This window comes from Malania oleifera, chromosome 1 (assembly GCF_029873635.1).
Source record: "Malania oleifera isolate guangnan ecotype guangnan chromosome 1, ASM2987363v1, whole genome shotgun sequence".
NCBI classification, from domain to species: Eukaryota; Viridiplantae; Streptophyta; class Magnoliopsida; order Santalales; family Ximeniaceae; genus Malania; species Malania oleifera.
Window position 1 is genome coordinate 14,453,868 of NC_080417.1, and position 25,057 is coordinate 14,478,924.

Consider the following 25,057-nt stretch of genomic DNA (forward strand, 5'->3'; position numbering starts at 1 on the left):
TGCGGATCGAGTCTAGAGCGGGTGTTGGGTTGGTCCGGGTCTGGAGCGGGTTGCCGGGTCGGGTCGAGGCACTCAAGTGAGGAAGATGCGTGACGCGCATGCAGGCGCATTGCCGATAGGTCACCGACGTATGATAAAGCGTGACGAGGCGAACCACTCCAGCAAATCGTGTGTTGGCGCGTGTGCGTCCGTCTGAACTCCTTTTGAGCTCCGTCTTGAACTATTGGCTTCGTCTCAGCGAGGTGAACATGATGGTGGCCTCAAAATTGAATTTTGAGCCACTGGACAGAGCTCTGATTTCAGTAAAATCTCCAATCTAACCGAGCTCTGATACCACTTGTTAGGACCCTGTGAGCAACTGGAAAAATTGAGACACCGGAAATTTACGTGGTTTGGGTTCAATGGATCTGGGTCAGTGGGTCAGATCTAATTAATTTCAGTGTATTTCTTTTTCTGTTTTTTAATGAATATAGATGAAATAACAAAGAATATATAAGAATAAGTCAAAAAACCTACCCGCCATCTTCTACTCCTTCGGTCTTTAAATAGAATGTTGATGACCCTTTCAATTATATGATGCTTTTGTACTTCCCCTTTCGATGTATGCTTCTGAATATCATATTCTCTTTGATTATGAACCTCTCTACTTGTGAATTTCTTTACCTTAGTGAATTGCTCTACTCTGCTTGTGTTTTTGCTCACTGAATATGAATCTTTCTATTAATGAATTCCTCTGCCTCTTGTTCTTACTTACTACTGCCATCGTTGTTACTATCTCTGCCTTTGTCACTCCCCATGAACCTCAATTTATAGGCTCAAGGATACATTTAATTCTAAACAACTAACAATCTATTAACTACAAATCCCCAACCCCCCACCCCACCCCACCCCCAATTTAATTTTAACAACGAACTAATTTTCTTTGTGCAGGTGTGCATGTGCTAGTAGTGTTATGGGAGAATCAAGACTCTTGTTCCCCCCCCCCCCCCCCCCCCCTCCCACCCCCCTTTTGCATTTATTTCTAATGTATTGTATTTACTTTTTGTTGTATTATTCCTTCTTTATATATATATATATATATATATATATATATATATATTTCTATTGTATTCCTTTTTTTTTTTAATATTTTTCTCTGCTGTATTTGTATAAACAATGTAATAATAATAATAATAATAATAATAATAACAACAACAACAATTTCCTTTTTTTTTTTATATTTAGTCACTAGACAGAATAGGATATCTACAAGTCCATTAATAATCAATCCAACATCTGCATATTAAAATCCACACTATCTCTTCAAAGATATTTGATTTTTGATTGAACACTTTGACTAAATCCTAAAGATGTATTTTGATGACACTTTCATATTCTCTTTTTTTTTTTTTTGTTTTGGGTGCAAGTATGTGCCTGCCACCACATTAGAAATGAATTATGATTTCCCCATGGTCAAACCCTATAACTTTTAGATATCAAATGAAATTCAGTCTAGTTTATTTTTTATTTTATTTTTACTTAACACGCGTACAATGCCCATCTTAAATACTTTCAACAATTGCATACAACCCATAAGTGGATACAAGGCCACAAATGAATATACATCCAAATTGCAAACTATACACACATCCACATATATATATATATTTATTATTACATGGCCAGTGAGCCAAAAATTTGGCTCCCACCACGATAATGCGTGCCTCATTGGTGTTCACATGCTCGTTTAGGGCTGGTGGATGGTGGGACTACCCACACCCATTCACTGTTTCAACCTCATGTTTCAGAATTTGAAGGATACAATTCAACCTCGCCCAGCTGTTGATTGACCCTAATAAAAATTTTTGCTATATTCTATTCAAATTCACCTAAATTTAGATCTAAGTTTGAATTACATACTTGATAAATCTTTTTTTTTTTTTTGTTATTAGAAGTCTTACTAAAATCTAAACTACACAATGAGAAATAATCCGTTTTCCATCCCATAACTCTTCCCTCTCGTAGAATTCAAATCCGTCTAGAATAAAAGTCGCAACCTTTGATTTTTAAAATGTCTGGCAACGTGTTCATTACATCTTTTGCAACATTGATTATGTTTGTTCAATACTTTTATATTGGGATATAAAATTATTAGAATGTTTTTAATATTACAAAAAAGACACAAAGAATGAATAGCCGTTATCACAATGTCTTTAATATTCTATCAATGTGCGTAGGAATATTTCAAAAAGTCGATATCAAAGTAGGAGAAATTTCTTTATACATGTATAATTTAGTTGAATAGTAAAACTAATGTAATATAAATCTCATAGTTAGTTCATAGCTAATTAAAATTAACTAACACAAATATTCATAATTAACATGAAACTATAGGTTTGTTTAGTATCACTATTATTTTCTACTTTTTATTTCTTTTTCTACACAATTAAAAAATATATTATAAAAATACATTTATTTATGTTACGGGATTTCTATTTATATTGTCGGTGTTCAGTTGTTTAAGGAAAAACTAAAACCTAATTTTATGGTTTTCAATTATTTTGACTATATCAGAAAATTTAAATATCAAAAAATAGTTTTGGGATTAAATCATTTATTTTAAACATATTTTTTGTTAAAATAAAAATAAAATGATCATATGAATTTAAATATAATTAAAATGAAAAATATCCTTAATTTTTTATGAAATAATAATAATAAAATTTAATTGCAAAATATTTTTACTTTTTCTCAATTGTCATGTGTAATAAAATTATTATTGCCAAGTGGATTTTGAAATATCATAATTAAGTGAAACAATTATAATAAATTTTATTTTTATTATAGTACTTCTAATTTGTATTATTTTGTAGTTTTATTATTTTAATCATATTTTCAAAAAAATATTATATTATTTAAACACAAAAGTGTGTATTTTTAATTTATTTTAACTTTACAAATATTAACTAAAGAAGTTGTTGATTTCTTATTTTTAGTGTGTATTTTTATTTTTTTATTTTTATTTTCATAATTTTTCTTTTTATTGTGATACGAAATGGCCCAACAACTCTATCTTTAGTTTTAATTTTTTTAACATCTTAAAATGTCCCCATACAATTCAATATAAATTTTAATTTAAAAAAAAAAAACTTACAATGATATTTCGTATTAAATCCAATAACTTACAATAATTCACAATAGACAATTGAATAAAATTAGAGATGTTAAAATTGAATCTAACTTATTATTAGAAATAAAAATATAAATAATTAATTGTGAAAAAAAATGTAATCAAATAATGCACAAATTATTTGTACCTAATAGTTTTTTCACCCCATTGTAGGTTCAGCGTAACACAATAGAAATTATGTTCGTCTCCTAAACTCCTATATTTTATTACTTCCCACCCTCTTAGGTAACGCTGTGCAATTGGTTGGTTCGACCAATTTGTTCAATTAATCAAATTAATCAATTTTTTTTTGTTAACTCTCCAATATAACCAAGTCGGCCGAACTCCTTAACCGAACCACACCCGATCGAATCGAATTTTTGATTAATTCAGTTAACCAAATCAAACTATAATTAATTATGGAAAATATATAATTGTATAATTTATTCAACTTAATAATATATATTTAAATATTTATTAATTACATAACTTGAGAATTTTATGGATTTAGGAAATTGTGGGAATCCTAAATTATATAATTTATATTTAATTATTAATTAATTAAAGAATTTGGTTAAATCAGTTAACCGAAATTTAATTTCTTCATAATCAAATTGAAAATCAAGTAACCAAATTTACCAAATTATAAAATCAAACCAAATTGACTGAATTTGGTCGATAAATTCGATTAAAACCGAATTATGCTCCCATACTCCAAGGTATTAAACTTGAGATCTCCAACATAAAAATCTCAAATTTTACTTATTGAGGTATTCCTAAAAGACTGTCTGATAGTGCAAATATATGAAATTAGAGATTCCCCATTTTCATTTTCCTTAAAATACCCTATATATAAATATTTGTTAAATAATAAAATTAATGCAATATATCAAAAGATATTACTTATTCTATAACTAATCCATAATTGCTTTTAGCTAACACATTAACATTTTATAACTATGTAAAATCATTTAATTTATAAGTTATTATTTGGAGTCTATTTCTTAGCATATGAAAAATATTATTATGCAAATTTTAAATTTCAATAGCACTAACATCACTAATAACTTATATCGGGAAAAAAATTTAAAAAGGAAAGAAAAATTTTCACCATGAAGTTTTGAATAATGCATCACGCTCCCTTTTGATTTGAGTACTTAATTTGTGGTCATACCCCTTGACTATTATTAACAAATGACTTATTATAATATTAATTCCTTTTAATATGACAACATTACCTTGCATATTCAAAATTAATTCATTTCATGAATTATTGAGAAATAGACTCGAGCATAAGTTGGCAAGCCATATACATTTTTTTTTTTATACGATGGTATCCGAAATTATTTGGACACTCAATTAATCCATTGAAATAATGGGTCAAGATTTAAATTATAACTTAGATAAGTGCAGTCTATGATTAAAACATACCATTAATATTTTCAAAAATATACATATAATATATTTAAAATAACATAACATAATCATTCTAAACAATGTGGCCCGTGACATCACAGGTTCAAATTATTCAACTTTATTGATATAATTAAGATTGGGTGTCTAAAAATAAATAAAAAATCAATAAATATTTATTAATTAATGTATGAATATTAATGAATATCTTCTCAGAGTAGCCCTTAATGGAAAATCCCACTATAGAAATCCATTATTAATTAATTTGTCAATTGTTTGCTAGAATATTTGGAAACATTGGAATAAATTTATTTTTGAAAATCAAGATTGGATCCAAGGAAAATATAATCAAAGACAAAAATGCTTTTCCTTGCGAGAACTCACCTTATTTTTTATTTCTGTTGGGGATGTGGCTCATATTTTGAGTGGAAGCGCATGCACCAGGAAAGTTACGTGAAGTTAGAAGCAAGTGCATGCGAGGAGGCTATAGGCAGAGGGATAATCGTTGATGATTTTGGTTCTAACAGTTGATGGATTCAGATAGAATGTAGGGTGCTACTCTTGGCTTCAAACCGTCAACGATTTGGCCTAAATCGTTGATGGTTTCAATCGGCGCAAGTCATGTAATTCAAATCAGGAAGCCAGTAGGTTGGGCTAATCAGAGAGATTTTCTCTGGGGATTGCTACAGGAATTATTTAGATAGGATCTAAGGTTACTGTACGTTTAGGGTTTGCATATAATCTATGTTTTGTAATCGTAATGTAAGTTTTTGACATTGTTCATGGTGGAAAATGAAGTTGTTGTTTCCGTGGACGTAGGCATATTGTCAAACCACGTAAATCTCATGTCTTTTGGTTGTTTTCGTTCTTCTCATTGCTGAGTGTTTGCTTCTTCAGTATATTTCATCATTGAGTGATTACATTGGTTGTTTGTTGATTAATTCGTGTGTGATTGTGTGCTTCCGCTGCGCATCCGATGAACAATAAGTGATATCAGAGTCAGGTTGCTTGTCACAACAATTGGTATCTGAACCGGGTGCTTGTTGGTGGGAATTGAATTAACGGTTTCAGTCCATGGAAATTGAAACTCCAAGGAAGTCAAAGGAAGAGCATAATAAAAATCTGATGTCCAATATCGGAGGATCTAAATCAGTTTGGTGTGATGCTGCGTGGTGTGCAAAAATGGGCTGGAAAAAGTTGGAATCACTAGAAACATAATAATATCACTTTTTTCGACAATACATGGTAAAATTTCTTACAAGTTTTTATCCTTACAGGCATAGACATGGACAATCAAAGTGTCAAAGATTGATATACATTGTTGGCTCATAACTTAAAAGTTTAAACTTTTAGGTAAAGTGATAATTTAACATGATATCAAAGCAAGTTACCAGAAGGGTTTGGATTCTAGTCTCCACGTGCCGTTGGGCTGCACGTACGGGAGAGTGTTAAAACTTGATATATATTATTGACCCACAACATAAATGTTTAAACTTTTACATAAAGTGATAATATAACACACAAAAAAAAATTTCATCCACCATTGTTTCATATACAAAACTTACGTTGATATGATCAACGCTAAACGTTGTGAGGGCTGAACTATCGTCTTCTGTCGAGCTGCCCCAATGTAACTTTTTAAGTGTTGGTAATGAAAGGATCCACCATATGTGTAATGTAGGATCGGGGCTATTCTTTCTTTTTGTATGTGCGATGATGAGGTGGATGACGTCATAAAGTAAAATAAATATAATGTAGTTCAGAATTAGGACCGAGGAGGGCCACGGGCTGGTTTCAACTTTCAAGTGGGCCGAGGGTACTTGCTTTGAATTGAATCCTCTTTACGCTGCTTACCTCCCCCGGCAACCCCACCATGTTTTCTGGCCTCTTCTTTTTCTTCTTCTTCCTCATCTTCTTCTCCCTTTATTTTTTATACTTCAATTTTCTTTTCTGGAGGCGACTCAGGCTGCTAGGTCCACGTTTGAATTGCTGACCAAACTTTTGAAGGGGTGCCAGCCAAGTGGGTCTGACCCCGTGAGAGTCCTACCTTATTGAAGAAAATTATTAACGTATAACTATCTCTGTAAGTACCACCATTCACGTATACATATCAATTTATATAAATTAATTTATTCATATAATATATATTTTTCTTTTATGAATTAATATATCTGATTTATTCTTGTAAATATGTACGCGATATAAATTGAATCCTTTAGGACAAAGAGAAAAAAATCTAAACCGAGGACCGGGTTTTGAAGTTAGCTCATCCTCGCAAAATTGTGACCTTTTGTGTTGGTCATTACTGCACATGTGTTGCCTAGAGCATATATAAGAGCCACGATGACTTGACGTTATCCTCAACTTCCCGTGGCTTATCACCGACAGTCAGTTGAGAATTCTAAATTCATTGGCGACAATTAAACTTGCAGACCATCTCTATGTTCACTTGAACCAATCCTTCAATTAACATTTTATTTTATTTTGAATAAAAGACAATGATCTCTCTTGAAATTTAACAAAAAGACAAAAACCTCTCTTAAAATTCAAAAATATCAATGACCTCGCCTAAGATTTCATCTCTTAGGGTTTGTTAAAAAGATACAAACCTTATCTTGTATTTTACAAAGAGATAATTTTTTTTAGGAAACATGTGTGTCTTTTTGACAAATCTCATAAGAGGTTTATGATATTTTTGAAATTTCAAATAAGGTATCTATTTTTTTGTAAACCTAAAAAAGGTGAGTATCTATTACCCTTTTATTTTTTTATTAATAAAATTACATTTGACAAGTCAAATATAGTCATAGAAATAAGCATATTCTATAATTTTTCCTTAGCAAATGCTTTGCATGTGAGAAGTTTCAAATTAGGGGGAAGATTTTGATTGTTGAGGCCAAAGGTGGGGGATGGAGGAACGTGTTGGACCGTGGGTTGAATGCTGAAGCAATGTCTAACCGTTGATTTGGTGAAACCCGTACTACTTGAACCTCCTCTGACCTCTCCTCCATCTCATTAATTTCGTTGTTCAAATTATAGCTAGGCTTCATGAGTAAAACCCACTTAGACGCCATGTACCGGTGCTGCTTTCCATGTTTTGACTAGCCTGCACTCTCTTTAGTTTTAGGCATCATGTGGTGTCGCCACCTCCCATGTCATTATGGTTAGGGTTATTCTAGATCGGTTGTTTGTGAAAGAGATTGGTGGTCTATTATTAGCTAACTTTTGAAGTTGAAAAAGCCTTAAAACCACCCATCACTGGTATTAGAGCTATGGTTCAACTTTCTCTTTGGGATGTTGGGTACGTGGGGCTACCGATTTGTAACCTGATGTGTGAGGGGGAGATTGTTGGGATTATCCCACATTAGTTGTGGAAGGATTTGATGGTCTGTTATTAAGTGTAAGGGTAAAGTTTCACCCCTTTAGCTAACTTTTGGGGTTGAGAAGACCCTAAGATCACCTAACATAATTATCACAATAGGTGTGTCTCTCTAAATTAATTTATAATGTTAATAATATTTCCTTAATCACATGCATTCTTCTTTTTAATATATATTTGAATTTCATTCTTCCTAATTCATATTTATGAGTTTGATGATCGTTTTTCTATCTTGCAAGAGAAAATATTAGATAAGCAACAAGGTTCGATGTCATCGGAGATTGTGGACTGTGGTATTTACACATGCTGGTTATCTTCTATAATTTAAATTTTGAGTATTAAATTTAAATTTATATAATTTTTGACGAAATATAATATACATTTATATCAAATTTCATTCGAATATATACATGTCAATTGTTGAATTTGCACCCTCAAGAACTGTGTCGTATATAATTTTAATATGGCTAACCAAAAAGTATAAACCTTGACATATCCAAACAATTTATTCACTACCACAGTTTATAAGCGACAACAAAAGTATTGTTGTTTTTGTTTTGTTTACTTATCTAATAACATGTTTTACTTTCAAGTTGAGTTTTGGTCGGACTTTATTTTTAGTCAATGTTAGTGATGATTATTATTATTACGGTTTCTAATGTCGCACACAAAATTATTTTATTTTATAAAAATAATAAATTAAATATAGGAAACTTTAAAGTTAAAATGATCAAGATTGGCTATAATCTTTTCAATATATATATTTGCGATATATCTAAATTCTAATTGGCAAGTCACTCACATATCATTTTAATAGTTTTATATCTGTCTCGTGATTTGAACTTTTAACTATGGGTGTGCAAACAGTCGGTTCGACAAAATTCAGTTAATTAACCAAATTAATAAAAAAATTTAGTTAATAATAATTTTTAACCAAACCAACCGAATTAGGTGTTGTAACCAAATCATACCTGACTGAACCAACTTTTCGGGTAATTTGGTTAATAGAATTTGACCAACATAATTTAAAATTAATTATAAAAATAAAATATGATCGCGAATTTTAAAATTAATTATAAAATTAATGTTTACCATTTTTTTAATTGTAAGAGCTGAATTAGGAGAATGAAATTAATTTAATAAATAAATTAAAAAAATCATAAAATTATATAATATATAATATATTAGTTATATTTAATATTACTAATTTATATTTAATTTTTAATTAATTAGTAATTCGGGTAATTCGGTTAACCAAATTAAAATTCCCCATAACCGAATAAAAAATCGAATACCCAAAATTAGCAAAATTTGTTACTGAACCGACCAAGCTCCGAGCTCGGTCGATTAATTCAATTAAATTTGAATTATGCTCACCCCTACTTTTAACGCATAAATTCTAATAATTATTTTAAATAGTAAAGAACCAATCAAATTAAAGATTAATTGATAATTCGTCTACTATTTTATACTTATGGTTTGAATTTAAAATATTTTAACATAAAATTTTAATAATCAACATATAAATGATACTCATAATCACTTTTTTTTTTCTTTTTTTCTTTTTTTTTTTCTTTGGTGGCTAATTTCCACGGCTTTTTTTTTTTAATGTTTTAATTTCATATGAAGTTTAGTATAAGGGACAGCCAACTTGGCTAATGCTGAGAGTGGCACGGAACAGCCCCCAGGGTTGAGCTCAGTTGGCAAGGGCGGATTTCGGGGTTGCCTTTCACGAGGTCAGGGATCTCTCCCACCTCGGGTTCGATTCCTGCGGCGAGCGCCTGAGTTTACCTCCTGCATGGTGGTGTGGGGCCGTTGTCACGTGGGCGTGGGATTAGTCACGACCGGTGCGATGGACCGTAAAACGGACGTTGTTGACGGTTGTGGACATCCAGACGAATTAAAAAAAAAAAAAAAAGTGGCACTGAACAATTTTTGGGCCCACATGTCAACTTTGTGACAAGCCACATGTCTATGTTTAGGACGCAAAGGATGATTACTCTTCCTAAAAAACCATGTATTTTTTGATCGCCCACGAAGGCAGTGTGCCAGGTGACATGCTTATGATTGCTTGAGAGTTGAGATGGTTTTGATGCATACTTTTGGTTTCCATTTAATTAAACTATTATGTTTATACAACTGTAATTAGTTTAATTTAATAAACTCAATCTTTATGATACCTTCCTGCTTGTTGTTTACCCCTAACACTATAAAAATAATACAAAAAATATTAACACCTACTAGATTTTGAAAAAAGATAATACATTTTCCTCAGTTCAAAGATCCTCTTCGAACTTTAAAAGATCCCATGAATTTTTCTTAAGATTTTAAAATTTTCAAAAACTTCTCTTGAGATTTCAAAAATATCATGAACTTTCCTTGAGGTTTGTTAAAAACGACCTAAATATTCTCTTGCATTTTACAAAAATATAAGTTTTTTTTTATGAAAGATATCTAAAACATTTTTGAAATCTCAGGATAAGTCGATAACATCTTTGAAACAGAATTTTTTTATCTTTTTGTCGAAGCATAAGGGAGGTGAATATTTTTTACCCTAATAAATAAAATTTCAATATTTAAATGTCAAATCATGTTCATATTGTTTGTTTAATTAATTTTACGAGTTAAAGACACTTATCTCATCTGAGGTTAGGCAAAAAATAAGAACCTCCTCTTGACGTATCAAAAATTTCATTTCTAATATAATATTTGTCAAAAAGATACAAACATTTCATCTAAAAACTTATATATTTTTTTGTAAAATATAAGAGAAGGTTTGTGATCTTTTTAGTAAACCTAAGGAGATTTACTTAAAATTATTGAAACATCAGGAAAGGTAAGTTTTTTTTTACCAAACTTCATGAAAGGTCAATGTCTTTTATCCTAATTTTAGATACATGCTTATCACAAAATGTTCATCAATTAATTGTCCAAAAATAACTATTTTTATTTGGATAAGTTTGTAATAACTCAGAAAAAATTTAATTAATTAATTAAAATTATTAATCAATTAATTAATTAAATGAACAAATAAAAGGAATAGTGTGAAAAAAAATTGAAATAAAGATATATATTCAGTTATATATGTACATATATATATATATATAATATTAATATAATAATATTAGTGGAGATGTAGGATTGCACTTAAATCAAGAAGATCATATTCCAAAATTGAAATCTTGATTTCTCTATAACCCGTCCCATCCCCCTGTGCCTCTCTAGTGACTGTTCTCTTCTTCGACCTCCTTTTCTTTCTTCTCAATTTTTCGACGGATATTCAACCGATCGAAAAATGGAAGGTACCGTTGAATTCATAACTCCGCCACCGACATTTTTACTAAAACGAATTTATTGTAAGAGCGTAGACACCACTCATGAAAAAATGTATATTTCCTCTAAATCCTTAATTTTTCTTTAAATTTATCATTAAATCGACAATCAACCATCACCACAGGGTCTTAGTCATAATTGTCGTCATTTTGGTTTGAGTAAATTTTCAATTGGAATTTTTTAGGCACCACTCCAAAGCAAGAGTGTGATTTGAGGAATTAGGTAAATTAGTTATATTTTAGACTATAATTATTTATTTAGAATTTATGAGTTTAGTAAATATTAAAATAGTATTTTATTTAGAATTAATTTAATGGAACTATAATTTTTATTTAAGGACTTGGGTGAGCGCCGCAGGTATCTTTTCGGGGTTACTGTTAGCGTAGTTTAAGAAAACATATAATATAAGGGGAAAAATATATATTAAATCATACTTTTTATGAATTTAATGGAAAATTAATTGTGTTATATATACGTGTATATGTTTCGATATGAGTTTAAAATGTCAACTATTTATATTATGTTTTCCGAGCTTAGAGCTATTTATTAGATACGTATATGCGAAAATGAACTGATGAAAGTGGAAAAATATTTTCAAGATAATTATGTAAAAAATGAAAGGTATTTTCAGTATATAAACGTTAAATGTTGGTTGACTTATTTTACAAGTAATGTATGAATTTTATTGTTAAATTGTGTGGCATGAGTAAATGTAATTTCTATGCAAATATATGTTAAATGTATGAGATGTAGACTAAGTAAGTAAAACATTAAGAATGAAATATGATATGAACCATGCTGCATGCATATGTTAATGCAACCATATAAATGTATGACAGCTGAAAATCGTGTTAGTAGACTCTAACGCATTTTTATGTAGACTAACTGATGATAGTTAAAAGGAACTGTGTTAGCAGATTTTAGCACACTTTTATGTGGACTAACTGATGACGGTTAAAGAGTGATTGTAATATGAATGAATGAAATGAAAATGTAATGAAATGTCAAGGGAATGAAATGTGAAATGTGAATGATGTAAATGAGAAAAAATCACTTAAAGTAAAATGCAATGCAATGTTTAAGTTATGAACATGAACATATGTGCATGGTTAAAAAATGATAGAAAGAATAATGTATTATGATATTAGAAGTATCTATGCTCATAGAACATGTTACGATTGGGCAGGGTGTAGTCTTCGTCTGAGGGTTTGCTGAAAAAGGCGAGTATGCTAGTAGTATCAGATGTAATAGTAGACTGCATAACGTACTAGGACAGAGGGAACCTACTTGTATGAGTAGGTAGATTTCCCTATCTTTAGAACATTCACTACTAAACCTTTGTTTGAACTGTGTGAGTATGTGATCAATTTAATACTTGAGAACTTATTGTGTACGATGAGTGCTCTGGTATGCTTGAGCAGCGATCCTAGGGTTGCCTAAGCATTAGAGCAGAGGGGTGCTACTTGTATGGACAGGTAATTATACCTATCATTGGGTAATCTCGTAAGTTAAATCTTTTGCATGTGTTTGGTTATGCTCAAAGTATGATTTCAAAAATTATGTTAACGATTTTCAAATGTTAAATATTATGTTGTTATATATACTCATATTGGTCACACATTGTTTTAATATATTGTTTATTCCCTTACTGAGATGTGTCTCACCCGAATATGAATTTATCTTTTTAGGATTTTCTCGAGATCAAACTTAGAGAGCTCGAGGTTTTATAGCATTTTTTGAAATAGAAAGAAAAAATGATATATTTTTATGTTAATTTTGAGATGTATAAATTTATATTTTATGTTATATGTTTTAAGTTTTCTGAGATATGGATGGTTGAAAATACTAGTATTTGGAAATTCTATTTTGGAGACATGTATATATGCGATTACAGATGGTGAATAATTAATTTGGATTATGGATAAGAATAGTAAACTCTGACATTATATTTGTGGAGATTATATTTATATTTTCTACTGCATACATGATATTAGTATGTGGATTATCAGGTAAATGAATGTATTAGTAACATTCCGGGCCCACGTAGGAGGTCGGGGTGTTACAAAGTTAATATTAATTTTGTATTTGAATGATATTAATAATGCATATCGACGGTTACATCAAACCATTGACCGTCACATTTGTCCGCTGCAGATTTAAATGACGAAAATCTGAGACAAATTATCACAATAAAAATCAACGATCAAAGATCCAAAATCAATGTCAAAGGGTCATATATGCTAACAAATCAGAACCTATTAATTAAAAAATAATAATATATGGCAACAATTCAAATTTTATCTCAAATTATGAGATTTATAACTTATAATTTATTGTCTTCTATGTCATGTAATTGTGTATAAATACTCATGCTTGTGTCATCTCTAAAGTACGTAGTGTTCATGACTCAGTTATCTGAATAAAAATATTATTGTTTTTTATGTTTCATTTTTTCTTTAGATGAGCCTTTAACATATATTTTTTTTCTTATAATTATTTAAATACACCTATCAAAAGCGTCGACTTTAATTTGGTTAAAATAATTTAAATTTTATTGGGTAGTAAGAAACTAATTGAATGGAAGAGAGATTGATAATTCATCTTTTGTTTCATATCCCTCTAAACTTAGAACCTTTGACATAAAAATTCAAACTTTAACCACTCAAATATTTTTAAGGAGACAATTATAATTATTTTTGAATATATATATATATATAACCTCTTTTTACATAATAATTTTAAAAAATGCTTAATATATATGACTCACAAACCATTATTTTTAGTATTTTGTATTTATCTTTTCTTCTTCTAAATTTTCATTTTTCATTTCATTTTGTTTTGTATTTATAAACCATTTAAAATATTTACAAAGAATAGGGTGCAAATAATTGGAAAATTATAGATGCTTGAAATTGTTTTTTAATTATATATAATTAACACCAGTATATGAAAATAAAAATATACAATTATACGAATAAAATTATTTTATTCTCATTTTAAAAATTGAACTTGTATTTCTCTCAAGAGTAGCGAAGGAAAGAAGCCCCGCATTGAATCCAGTGGTATTGGTCCCAGCGCAGAGTGCATGCACCCTACACTAGACAAATCCAAAACAGGAAAGGAGGAGAGGCAGGACCGGCATGATAGATGATAAGTGGGCCCCGCACTCTGCCACGACGACGATGAACCGAACCCCGATAACTCCCGTTTGACGGGTCTCTTTATAAAACTCTGCCCCCTTCCGGCTTCATCCACGATGCCATTACTCCGACCCCATTACTCCGAGAAATACCACGCAGCACGCACGGACCCGCATTCACCGCTACCGGCGATCGTACCGCACCGGCAGTATCTCCCTTGTGGTGGTACGTTGGATAAACTCTTGGAAGGAGAATTTTGTTGATAGAAGCTTTAGTCTTCAGCCGCTCTGAATGGGCCAATCGACTTCTTCTACTGCAGTTCTCCCGACGGAGTCTTGCCGCCGCGAGAGCAGCAGAGGCTGTCGGCCCACCGTCCGGTCGTCGGTGGTCATCTCTCCTGCGGCGCCGGAAGATGAGAGAGATTTTTCATGTAGCATAGTTGGAAATCGTGACTATATCTCCGAGCTTCCCGACGAGTGTCTGGCTAGCATTTTCCAGTCGCTGAGCTCCGAGGACCGGGAGCACTGCTCTCTTGTCTGCCGGCGGTGGCTGAAGGTCGAAGGACAGAATCATCACCGTCTTTCTCTCAACGCCCAAGCGGAGATCCTCGGCGCGATACCTTCTCTCTTTGTTCGGTTCGACTCCGTTACGAAGCTAGCTTTGAGATGCGATCGCCGATCCGTCAGCTTAAACGACGACGCGTTGATTCTCATCTCGATCCGGTGTCGGAACCTCACGCGCCTCAAGCTTCGCGGCTGCCGTGAACTCACGGACTATGGTATGGCCGTATTTGCTCAGAACTGCAAGGGTTTGAGGAAGCTCTCGTGTGGCTCCTGTACGTTCGGCTCCAAAGGCTTGAACGCGGTCCTTGATCATTGTTCGGCTCTAGAGGAGCTCTCCGTGAAGCGTCTCCGAGGCATCAACGACGGTGTTGCGGCGGAGCCGATTGGGCCTGGTCTCGCGGCATCTTCTCTCAAGCTCATTTGTCTCAAGGAGCTTTACAATGGACAGTGCTTTGGACCGCTTCTAATCGGCTCTAAGAAGCTCAGAACACTAAAGCTCTTTCGTTGTTTGGGTGATTGGGATAGGCTTCTTCAAATGATCGGGAACGGAAATCCTAATTTAGTAGAAATTCATCTTGAAAGGCTTCAACTGAGCGATAATGGCCTGTCAGCTATCTCCTCTTGCTCAACTCTGGAGATTTTGCACCTGGTTAAGACTCCGGAGTGCACGAATTTTGGGCTTGCATCTGTGGTTGAACATTGTCGGCTTCTCAGGAAGCTCCACATCGATGGATGGAGGACTAATAGGATTGATGATGAGGGTTTGATTGCTTTAGCGGAACACTGCCCTAACCTTCAGGAACTTGTTCTAATTGGAGTGAACCCTACTTCATTGAGTTTAATGGCACTTGCTTCAAAATGCCATAATTTGGAGCGATTAGCAATCTGTGGGAGTGACACGCTTGGTGATGCGGAGATTTTGTGCATTGCAGAGAAATGCGTGGCACTAAGGAAGCTCTGCATCAAGGGATGCCCTATTTCGGATCATGGGCTGGAAGTGCTTGCTTGGGGTTGCCCTAATTTGGTGAAGGTTAAGGTGAAGAAATGTAGAGGAGTGACTAGTCAAATTGCAGAATGGTTGGGGATGCATAGGGGTTCATTGGCTGTCAATTTGGATTCTAGTGATGTCGAACTTGCGGATGCAAATGCCAGTGACAGTGGAGCCCATGAAGATGGTTCTGATCTTCCTCCAACGGTGAGTCAGGTAACTGCTGCCAATGCTCCATCTAGCAGTAACGGTCGATCAACATTATTCAAGTCGAAGTTTGGGTTTTTTGCGGGTAGGAATTTTGTTCCGTGCACTTTCAGGAGGTGGTCATAATGGTTCAATTGATACTGTGTGATACGAGTAGAGACTTAAAAAAGCAAAACAAAACAAGTGTTTTGTTCACTTTCTTTATCCTTGTCTTTGATTGATACATTGTTTTTGTGTTCTGTTAGTTTTTCCACGCCACTTGACTGTAATATTGTATCCTTTTTCTCGTTGAATTGTTGAATTAATATATTTAAAGTGAAATCTCCAAAGAATTTGGTATTGGGAAAAAATCTCTGCTCCTTTCGCCAAATTATGTCTCCCAACTATTTGCATTTCTGCTCTTTTAATGACTCTGTGGCTGCTATCTTCTCTTTGTTTTCATTTATTTTGATTCTACATGACAAGATAGACCATTGTCACTGGATTGTTGCTGTTTGGCTTTTCCAACTTCGTAATCTATGACTCTGCTTGACCATGTTGTAGATGAACTTTTGATTTTTGGGGTACTAAGGCAACTTGTCAATGTGGGTTAAACAGAATTCTGTGATATTAATTGAAAAACTTTTGATTTTTACATTCATGTCATAATATTGAGCATAGAAGAAAGGTTACTCTGTTGCTTTGTTTCATCTGGAGAAGATGCAAAAGCTTCTTTTTATTTACAGTACAGCAAATCCTTAAATGGGATTCTCTGCATTATTTTTACCATGTATTTTTATTATTTTCTGTGGATATTTGTGTGCCTTTCACAAACTTAAGATTGCTGTGCCAATTATAGGATTTAACATTTGCAGTTCTGCTGGTGACTGGTGAGAAGTTTGCTTGATGGTGCATAGGTTCTAGGACAGCATCACTGATATTGCTTTTATAAAGCACTAATAGGCTCGATTGAGAGCCGAGATATCTCAGGTTTTGGTTGATACATTTGATTTGCAGCACATAATCGAAAATAAACTTAACAAATATGCAGTTAGTGATCAAGCCAAGCTGAAACAAAATCGAATTTGACTGTCATTAGCGTTTACTAGAAATTTTGTTTTAATCCCCACTTTCTTCTATTCTTGCACTATTAATTCGGTACAGAATTACCTATGTCCTCGGGCGCCGACGATCAATCCTCTACTTCCAGACAAATTATAATTTTGAGGCGTGAATACAAATGGAGAGGAGAGTTCTTTATATAGCTTCAACTTCAAGTTCAAAAAACATTTTCCACCAATGTGGGACAAACAAAAAACTTCAAACAACCTTCCCCTCGATGTGGGACAAACAAAAACCAACAAATCTCCACCTTGACGATAAATTCAACAAATTTTTCACTCATCAACATTCTCTGGAGTTCCAAATCATCGGCGTCTTCCAAAAATATATAGACTTGTAGGATATTGATCAAGTCCAAATAATGTTTGAACTTGATTGTTATCACAATTTTGGTCAACATATTTGCGGAATTTTCAGCTGCAACAATCTTCTGAAGGAGTATTTTGCCTTCATCAATTATATCCCATATGAAGTGAAACCGAACGTCGATGTGCTTTGTTCGTGTATGGTAGAATTGGTTTTTTGCCAAATGAATAGTACTCTAGCTATCACACAGCACAACAATGCGCTTCTGAATAACTCCCGAATTTTCAAGTAAATCCTGCAACCAAATAGCTTCCTTAATAGCCTCTGAAGCTGCCATGTACTCTGCTTCTATTGTAGACAAAGCAATGGTAAACTGTAAGGTAGACCTCCAACTCACTAGACCATTAGCAAATGTAAAAACATATCTAGTAGTTGATCGACGTTTATTCAGATCACCTGCAAAATCAGAATCCATATACTCAATAACACGTTGATCAATAATATTATTTTTCTCAAATACTATACTAACTTCAATAGTACTCATAATGTATCGTAAAATTCATTTCACAGTTTGCCAATGTCCTTTACTCAAATCATGCATATACCTGCTCACCATACTAACAGTTTGTGACATATCAGGTTTTGTACAAACCATTGCATACATTAGACTACCAACTGCACTTGCATAAGGAACTTGTGACATATACTTACGTTCCTCGTCTGAATTGGGAGATAAAGATGCACTAAGTTTGAAGTGAGGAGCAAACGGAGTGCTAATTGGTTTTGACTGCTTAGACATGTCAAAACTTTGTACTACCTTTTTCAAATACAATTTTTGAGACAAACTAACTCTTCCTCTCATTCTGTCTCTACATATCTCCATGCCAAGTATCTTCTTTGTTTCATCAAGATCTTTCATCATAAACTCTTGATTTAACTAACTTTTCAGTTTGTTGATTTCTTCCCTATTCTTTGAAGTTGTCAACATATCATCAACATACAAGAGTAAATATATAAAAGATCCATTTTTTAGTCTGTGAAAATAAATACAATGATCATGTTTATTTCTAATGTACTTGTGACCAATCATAAATTGATGAAATCGTTTATACCACTGTCTTGGAGATTGTTTTAAACATTGTTTTAAACCATACAATGATTTTCCTAGTTTGCATAGCCAATTTTCTTTTCCAGCAACCTTAAATTCATCTGGCCGAGTCATATGGATTTCCTCTTCCAAATCACCATGTAAAAATGTAATTTTTACATCAAGCTGAACTAGTTCAAGATCAAATTGTGCTACCAAAGTCAATAAAATACGAATGGAAGAATGTTTAACAACTGGAGAAAATACCTTATTATAATCAATATCTTCCTTCTGTGCGTAGCCCTTAGTTACCAATCTAACTTTGAAGCGAACATTATTTGTATATGAAAATTCTTCTTTGTTTACATAAACTCATTTGCAACCAATTGCTTTCTTACCTTTGGGCAGTTGGGCTAGCTCTCAAGTCTGATTCTGATGAAGAGATTGCATTTCTTCATTCATCGCTCTTTTGCACTTTTCTGATTTAGAGTTCCTCATTGTTTCTTTGAAAGTATAAGGAATATCATCATCTATAACTAGAAGTGCATAGGCCACCATGTTAGTATACCAAGCAGGTTTTCGAATTTCTCATCTTGGCCTTTGAGAAACAATTGATTCTTGTTGCTTTGAAGATTTTTGGATTAAAATCTCCTCTTCTTGTACATTGTTCCTCACTGTAACTGGAGAGCTACATCGTGTAGTCTCATTTTTCACTAGGTTTTCCAAAATTGTCTTAACCTCCACTTCTTGTTGAGTACCACTGGTCTTTTCTTCAACTAGTGACTCCTTGCGTATTATTTTTTTCATCATCGCAAGTTCATCAAAAGTCATATTCCTGCTTAAAGTCATTTTTTTCGCCTCTAGACACCAAAGATGGTGGTATCCTTTGACTCCTGCATTAATCCCTAAGAATATTGTTTTTTTGACTTTAGGATCCAACTTAGATTCTTTAACATGATAATAAGTAACTGTACCAAATACATGTAAAGAATCATAATCATTAGCAGGTTCTCCAGATCATACCTCATAGGCTGTTTTTCCCCTAGTAGCAGATGATGGTAGGTTTTTAATGAGATGACACGCATACTTAATAGCCTCAGTCCAAAACCTTTTGTCCAACCTAGCATTAGACAACATACATCGAACTTTCTCCAATAAAGTCCGATTCATGCACTCTGCCACCCCATTCTGTTGTGGTGTATTTCTAACTGTAAAGTGTTGTGTAATACCTTCATCTTAACATACCTTCACAAACGGATCACTCGTGTATTCACCGCCATTATATGATTTGAGCCGTTTGATCTTTCTACCAGTTTGAGTTTCAGCTAATTTTTTCCACTTAAGGAAAATATTACACACTTCATTTTTATGCTTCATAGAATGCACCCAAACTCTTCTGGAAAAATCATCAACAAAAGTAACAAAATAATGCATACCACCCAATGAAGCAATTTTGGTAGGCCCCCATACATCTGTGTGGGTGTAGTCTAAGATACCTTCAATCCAGTGGGTCACAGTGCCAAATTTCACTTTTGCCTGTTTTCCTAGAATACAATGTTCACAAAACTCAAGCTTACATACGTTTGCTCCCTTCAACAAGCCTCACTTAGCCCATATGTCATAACCTGGTTGTATCTAAACTTGCACGTTTATCGTAAACAACAGCTACTGACCCAATAACTGTACTACCTTGAAAATAATACAAGTTATTTTTCCTAGTACCTTTCATCACTACAAGCGCATTTGATTTAATATTTAAGGTTCCATCTTTTAAAGTGATAGTAAATCCTTTAGATTTTAAGGCACCCAATGAAATCAAATTTTTCTTTAGACTTGGAATATACCCAACATCAGTCAAGGTTTTAATAGATCCATCTTGACATTTTAATTGTATTGAACCTATTCCAGTTGTTTTACAGGTATTACCATTCCTCATAAAAACAACCCCACCATCTAATTCTTCAAAATTAGAAAACCATTACCTATTGGGACAAACAAAAAACTTCAAACAACCTTCCCATTAATGTGGGACAAACTAAAACCAACATTTTTTACTCTCTAATGCTCAACTGGTGTGTTGCTTTAGTGGCAAGGTAGGGGCCAATTGGGAGCAGGTGCCAGGGTTCAAAATCTGCCATCGACATTCCAATGTAAAAAAAAAGACTATATAACTTGGTGGCTTCATTTTGAGCTTTTTGTATCCAACTGAACTCTAGTAGATGTCGTATTTGTTCATCCGTCAATCTGACAGTTTCTTCTACGGTGTGAATTACACCTTCTGGAAACAAAGAATGAGAATATTTTTGCAAACCATGGATTGGAGAGTCTGGAGAGTAGTAACCCAAGGTGACTATGTTCCTTCTAAGACTGTAGAGAACAAGGAAGTTCCCAAAGAAGAAAATGAAATGCATGAGACTGATATGAAACATTTGCAAATAAACTCTAGTGCTATGAATGTCTTATATTGTGCGTTAGATGCAAATGAGTTTAACAGAATAATGGGATGTAAGACTGCAAAGGAAATTTGGGGCAAACTAGAAGTAATTAACGTATGAGGGAACAGTAGATGTTAGGGATAGTAGAATTGACGTGCTCACCCGTGAGTATGAGGCCTTTAGGATGAATTCAGAGAAATCTATATCTAGTATGTACACTAGGTTCATTCACATAATAAACTCCCTGAATGCACTTGGGAAGAACTATTCGACTTATGAAATGATTAGGAAAATCCTTAGAGGATTCCCTCTTGTTTGGGAACCCAAGGCTACTGCTATAATCGAAGGCATGAATTTAAAGAACACGACCCTAAATAAACTCATTGGGTCACTTCTCACGTATAAGATGGTCATAAATGAAAGAACAACTAAAGTTGGCAAACATAAGAAATCCATAGCACTCAAAGCTTCCAAAGAAAGCTTAAGTGATGAAGAAGATGATTAGATGGATGATGATGACATAGCATTATTCCCTAGACAACTAGGTAGATCCTTTGAAAAGAATAAGAGATTTACTAGAAAATTTAGAGGTTTAAAAATAGACAAAGGAGAATCTAGTAAGAAAGAAACAAAGGCTGAACCACCAACATGTTATAATTATACAAAGGTAGGCCACATAAAACTTGATTCTCCACAGCTCAAGAAAGAAGTTAAGAAGAAAAAGAAAAAAACAATGAAAGCCACTACTTGGGAACAGCTCAAGCAGCTCGGAAAGCAACTCGAGTGATCAAGAAGTAGCCAATCTATGCTTCATGGCGATAAATGATGAGGTAAATTCTTATTCAAACTCACTTATAGAATTTAGTGATGAATCTTGTAATGATTCGTGTGAAAGCGTGTCATCTTATACTGAAATACAAACAAAGTTGTTTTCACTACATAAAAGGTTCAAAAGGGTTCATTAGGGTGTCCAAAAGAAACACCACATTAAAAGGTCAAAATGAAATGCTAATGAACAAACTAGATTCAACTCAATCAACTGAAAAAGAGAACAAATATGTATATTGCTGAACTGGAAAGTAAAATTAACAAGATGGCCAAAGAACTAGTAAGGTTACAAGCAAATTGTAAAGATGTGAAAGATTCATAAATAACCAGTCTAGAAAGAAAAATAGAAGATAAATCTAAAATCATTTACAATTTTACAAGTGGAAAAGAAAACTTTGATAAGTTGGTTGGATCTCAAAAAATCTCATTAGACAAGGAAGACATGGGATTTATTGGAATTGAAAACAAGAAGAAAAATAACCTCTACTTGGGGCATTTTGTAAAAACTTCTAAAAACTATGCTAGCTCTTCCCCAACTAATGCATATGTATACACCACATGTTTCCTATGTAAAGAGAAGGGACACATAAAATTTGAATGTCCATTTAAAAGGAAAAATTTTAAAACTAAAAAGGCGTGGAGAGTTAAAAAAACCTCTAAAACAAACCTAAAAGGGCCTAAGAAGGTTTGGGTACTAAAAGTAATATCTTAAATCCTTTTTGTAGGTATCTTTTAAGTCCACCCCATCAAAAGACAAGTGGTACTTGGATAGTGAATGCTCAAGGCATATGACAGGAGATAAGTCCAAGTTCACATCGTTGACATTAAAGCAAGGTGGGCATGTCACGTTTGGAGACAATGCTAAAGGTAGAATTATCGGCATCGGCAAAGTCAGTAAAAAACCATCCTTGATAATTGAAAATGTATTGTTAGTTGAAGAGCTGAAGCATAATCTACTATGCATTAGATAAAGGTTTTTCATGACATTTAAAAAGGACAAATACATAGTTGAACATACCGAAAAGCTTGAAATATTGTTTATTGCAAACCGGGTTGAGAATGTATACTATATAAACTTTGAAGACCTGGTATCTCAAGAGGTTAAATGTTTCACGGCCTTAAATGAATCTAGTTGGCTATGGCATAGGAGACTAGGACATGCTAGCATGGATTTGTTATCCAAGTTAGCTAGAAGGAACTTAGTTAAGGGTTTACCCAACACAAAGTTCACAATTGTGCAGTGTCCTATGAATGGCAGTGCATGTTATTGAACCTAAGATGTTTAGCTCTTTCTATGTCTTGGCATGGCATATTTTCTCTTTTGTTTGCAAGTGCTTAATTTTCATGTTAGTTTATATTTCAGTACTTTGAGATAGATATTGAAGAAGACTGGGGGAGACAAATTTAGGAGTGCACTAAAGAAATCATGGCTGTGTTGCTGCTGTTAATAACTGCTGGCATGTTTAAGCATCAAGATAATGATGCTGAAGAAGTGTTATAGGGCATAACCACTTTGAGGTGGAATAACTTCAGTAATTACTGTTCCTGTAGTTACCTACAATTGCCATTAGGAAATCTAATGATTACTACTTCCCCTTAGGTTATGTTTGGTTCGTGGAATACCTATTCATAGGAAGGATTGTATATAATGAAAATGTAATGAAAATATGTACGAGGGTGCAATTATTTAGAAAGAAGTCAATCATATGAAAATTTATTTTATTCCATCCAATATTTCATAGGAAGGATTATAGATATTCCTAATGGTGAAATTTGGGAATGGTTATTCCTTGTTTATTCCTTATTATGAATTAATAAAATCTTTTACATTTTTATTTCTTTATGATAATGATATATTTTGTGTAAGTTGGCAAATTCTTCAATGTAACCACTCTATTCTTAAGAATGGACATTCTCCAAACCAAATGTCACCTTAGGCTGTAGTTACCTTTGTTGCTGCAGGTTTATTTTTCCATCTGAATGTAGAGTTGGAGAAGGTTAGTTAAGGTGCACTGGGCTATGAGTAGTCATAGTCTAGATTGAAACCTCGAAGGTGTGGCAGTGGTGACGGTGGTAAAATGAAATGAATGGATGTAATGAGGAAAAAACATGCCCACAAATGAATGAGCAAGAAAATGAGAGTACATGTGCAGTCAATGATGAACTGAAAAATGTGTAATAGAAAACCTTCACCATTTGGACGATTCTTGAGTCCAAATTTCTCGGGAAAATTTTTTCTTATAGCTTTATTGCTTGTTTTCTACGAGTTAATATGGATTTACTAACACTCTACAGAATGGCAGATTGTGTGCTTTCATTTAGCACTTTTTCTGGCTTGGAGAGCTGTGTTGATCATCTTAGAAAAGGAAATGTGCCTGCCTAGCTGGGCTTTATCCTAATTCCTCCATAGAGGAGAAACAGAAGCTACATGTTGCTGTCTTGCTGGTAACATATGTTTTAACTATTGTTATGGCGTCCCATGAGTTGAATGTTGGAGACTTCAATGTAGCTTGGAAGAACTTGTTTCAAAACCAATCATGTTCTTATCACTTGTGAAAATTGGGTAATCCCCTAGTTCTATGGTCTAGTGTACTGTATGATCTGTGTTCCTGCCAACTCTTGTTTCTTGTTTCATCTTCTAGTTCAGTGGACAGGTAATGGCTAATCTATTGCTGGTTGGATGCATATTTGACTAAACGAATTCTGTGTGTTGTGTTTGGGAGTGCAGAGTTTGAGCTTGAATTTGAATTTGAAATTATTTGGATTTGGATGAGACCCACTTTAAATTTTTACTTAATTTTGTTGAATTTCTGCAATTTCCAACTCCTAATCTTGAACTTGGAAGTAGGATCTCCCATATGGAATGTTACTGTTCCTAAAATGTTAGAACTAACTTCTGTAGCTATTTGGATTATTGGAAAAGGGAATAATCCCTGCTGATATGGAATGCTTCCTTTGATTGCCGAGTTGGTAAGAGAAATTACAGCTCTCCAGAGAAGATTCAAGGCCATGATTCTTGCTGGAAGTTGATATGGTTAAGCCCATCGGACTGTGAAATCAGTTCTTGTTGGTAGCCTTCTGTATTTGTCACCATATCTGCTCTAAAATTGCATGTTTAGAAGGTTGTGA

The 25,057-nt window shown here is 33.4% G+C and overlaps 1 protein-coding gene across 1 annotated transcript; it reads left to right on the forward strand.

Moving 5' to 3' along the window:
• The first annotated feature begins 14,502 nt into the window (after positions 1 to 14,502).
• On the forward strand, positions 14,503 to 24,613 carry LOC131160156 (F-box protein At1g47056). Its single transcript, XM_058115533.1, has 2 exons — positions 14,503 to 16,180; positions 24,232 to 24,613. Exons 1-2 carry the CDS (start codon positions 14,705 to 14,707, stop codon positions 24,325 to 24,327), a joined length of 1,572 nt encoding a protein of 523 aa, XP_057971516.1. The 5' UTR covers positions 14,503 to 14,704; the 3' UTR covers positions 24,328 to 24,613.
• Positions 24,614 to 25,057: the final 444 nt, after the last annotated feature.

Excerpts from the sequence above, each read along its gene's own strand:
- LOC131160156 (XM_058115533.1), top strand. The coding sequence starts at position 14,705 with ATGGGCCAATCGACTTCTTCTACTGCAGTTCTCCCGACGGAGTCTTGC. Across the intron at positions 16,181-24,231 it reads TTCCTCCAACGGTGAGTCAG|ATTGTGTGCTTTCATTTAGC; the intron begins GTAACTGCTGCC and ends ACAGAATGGCAG.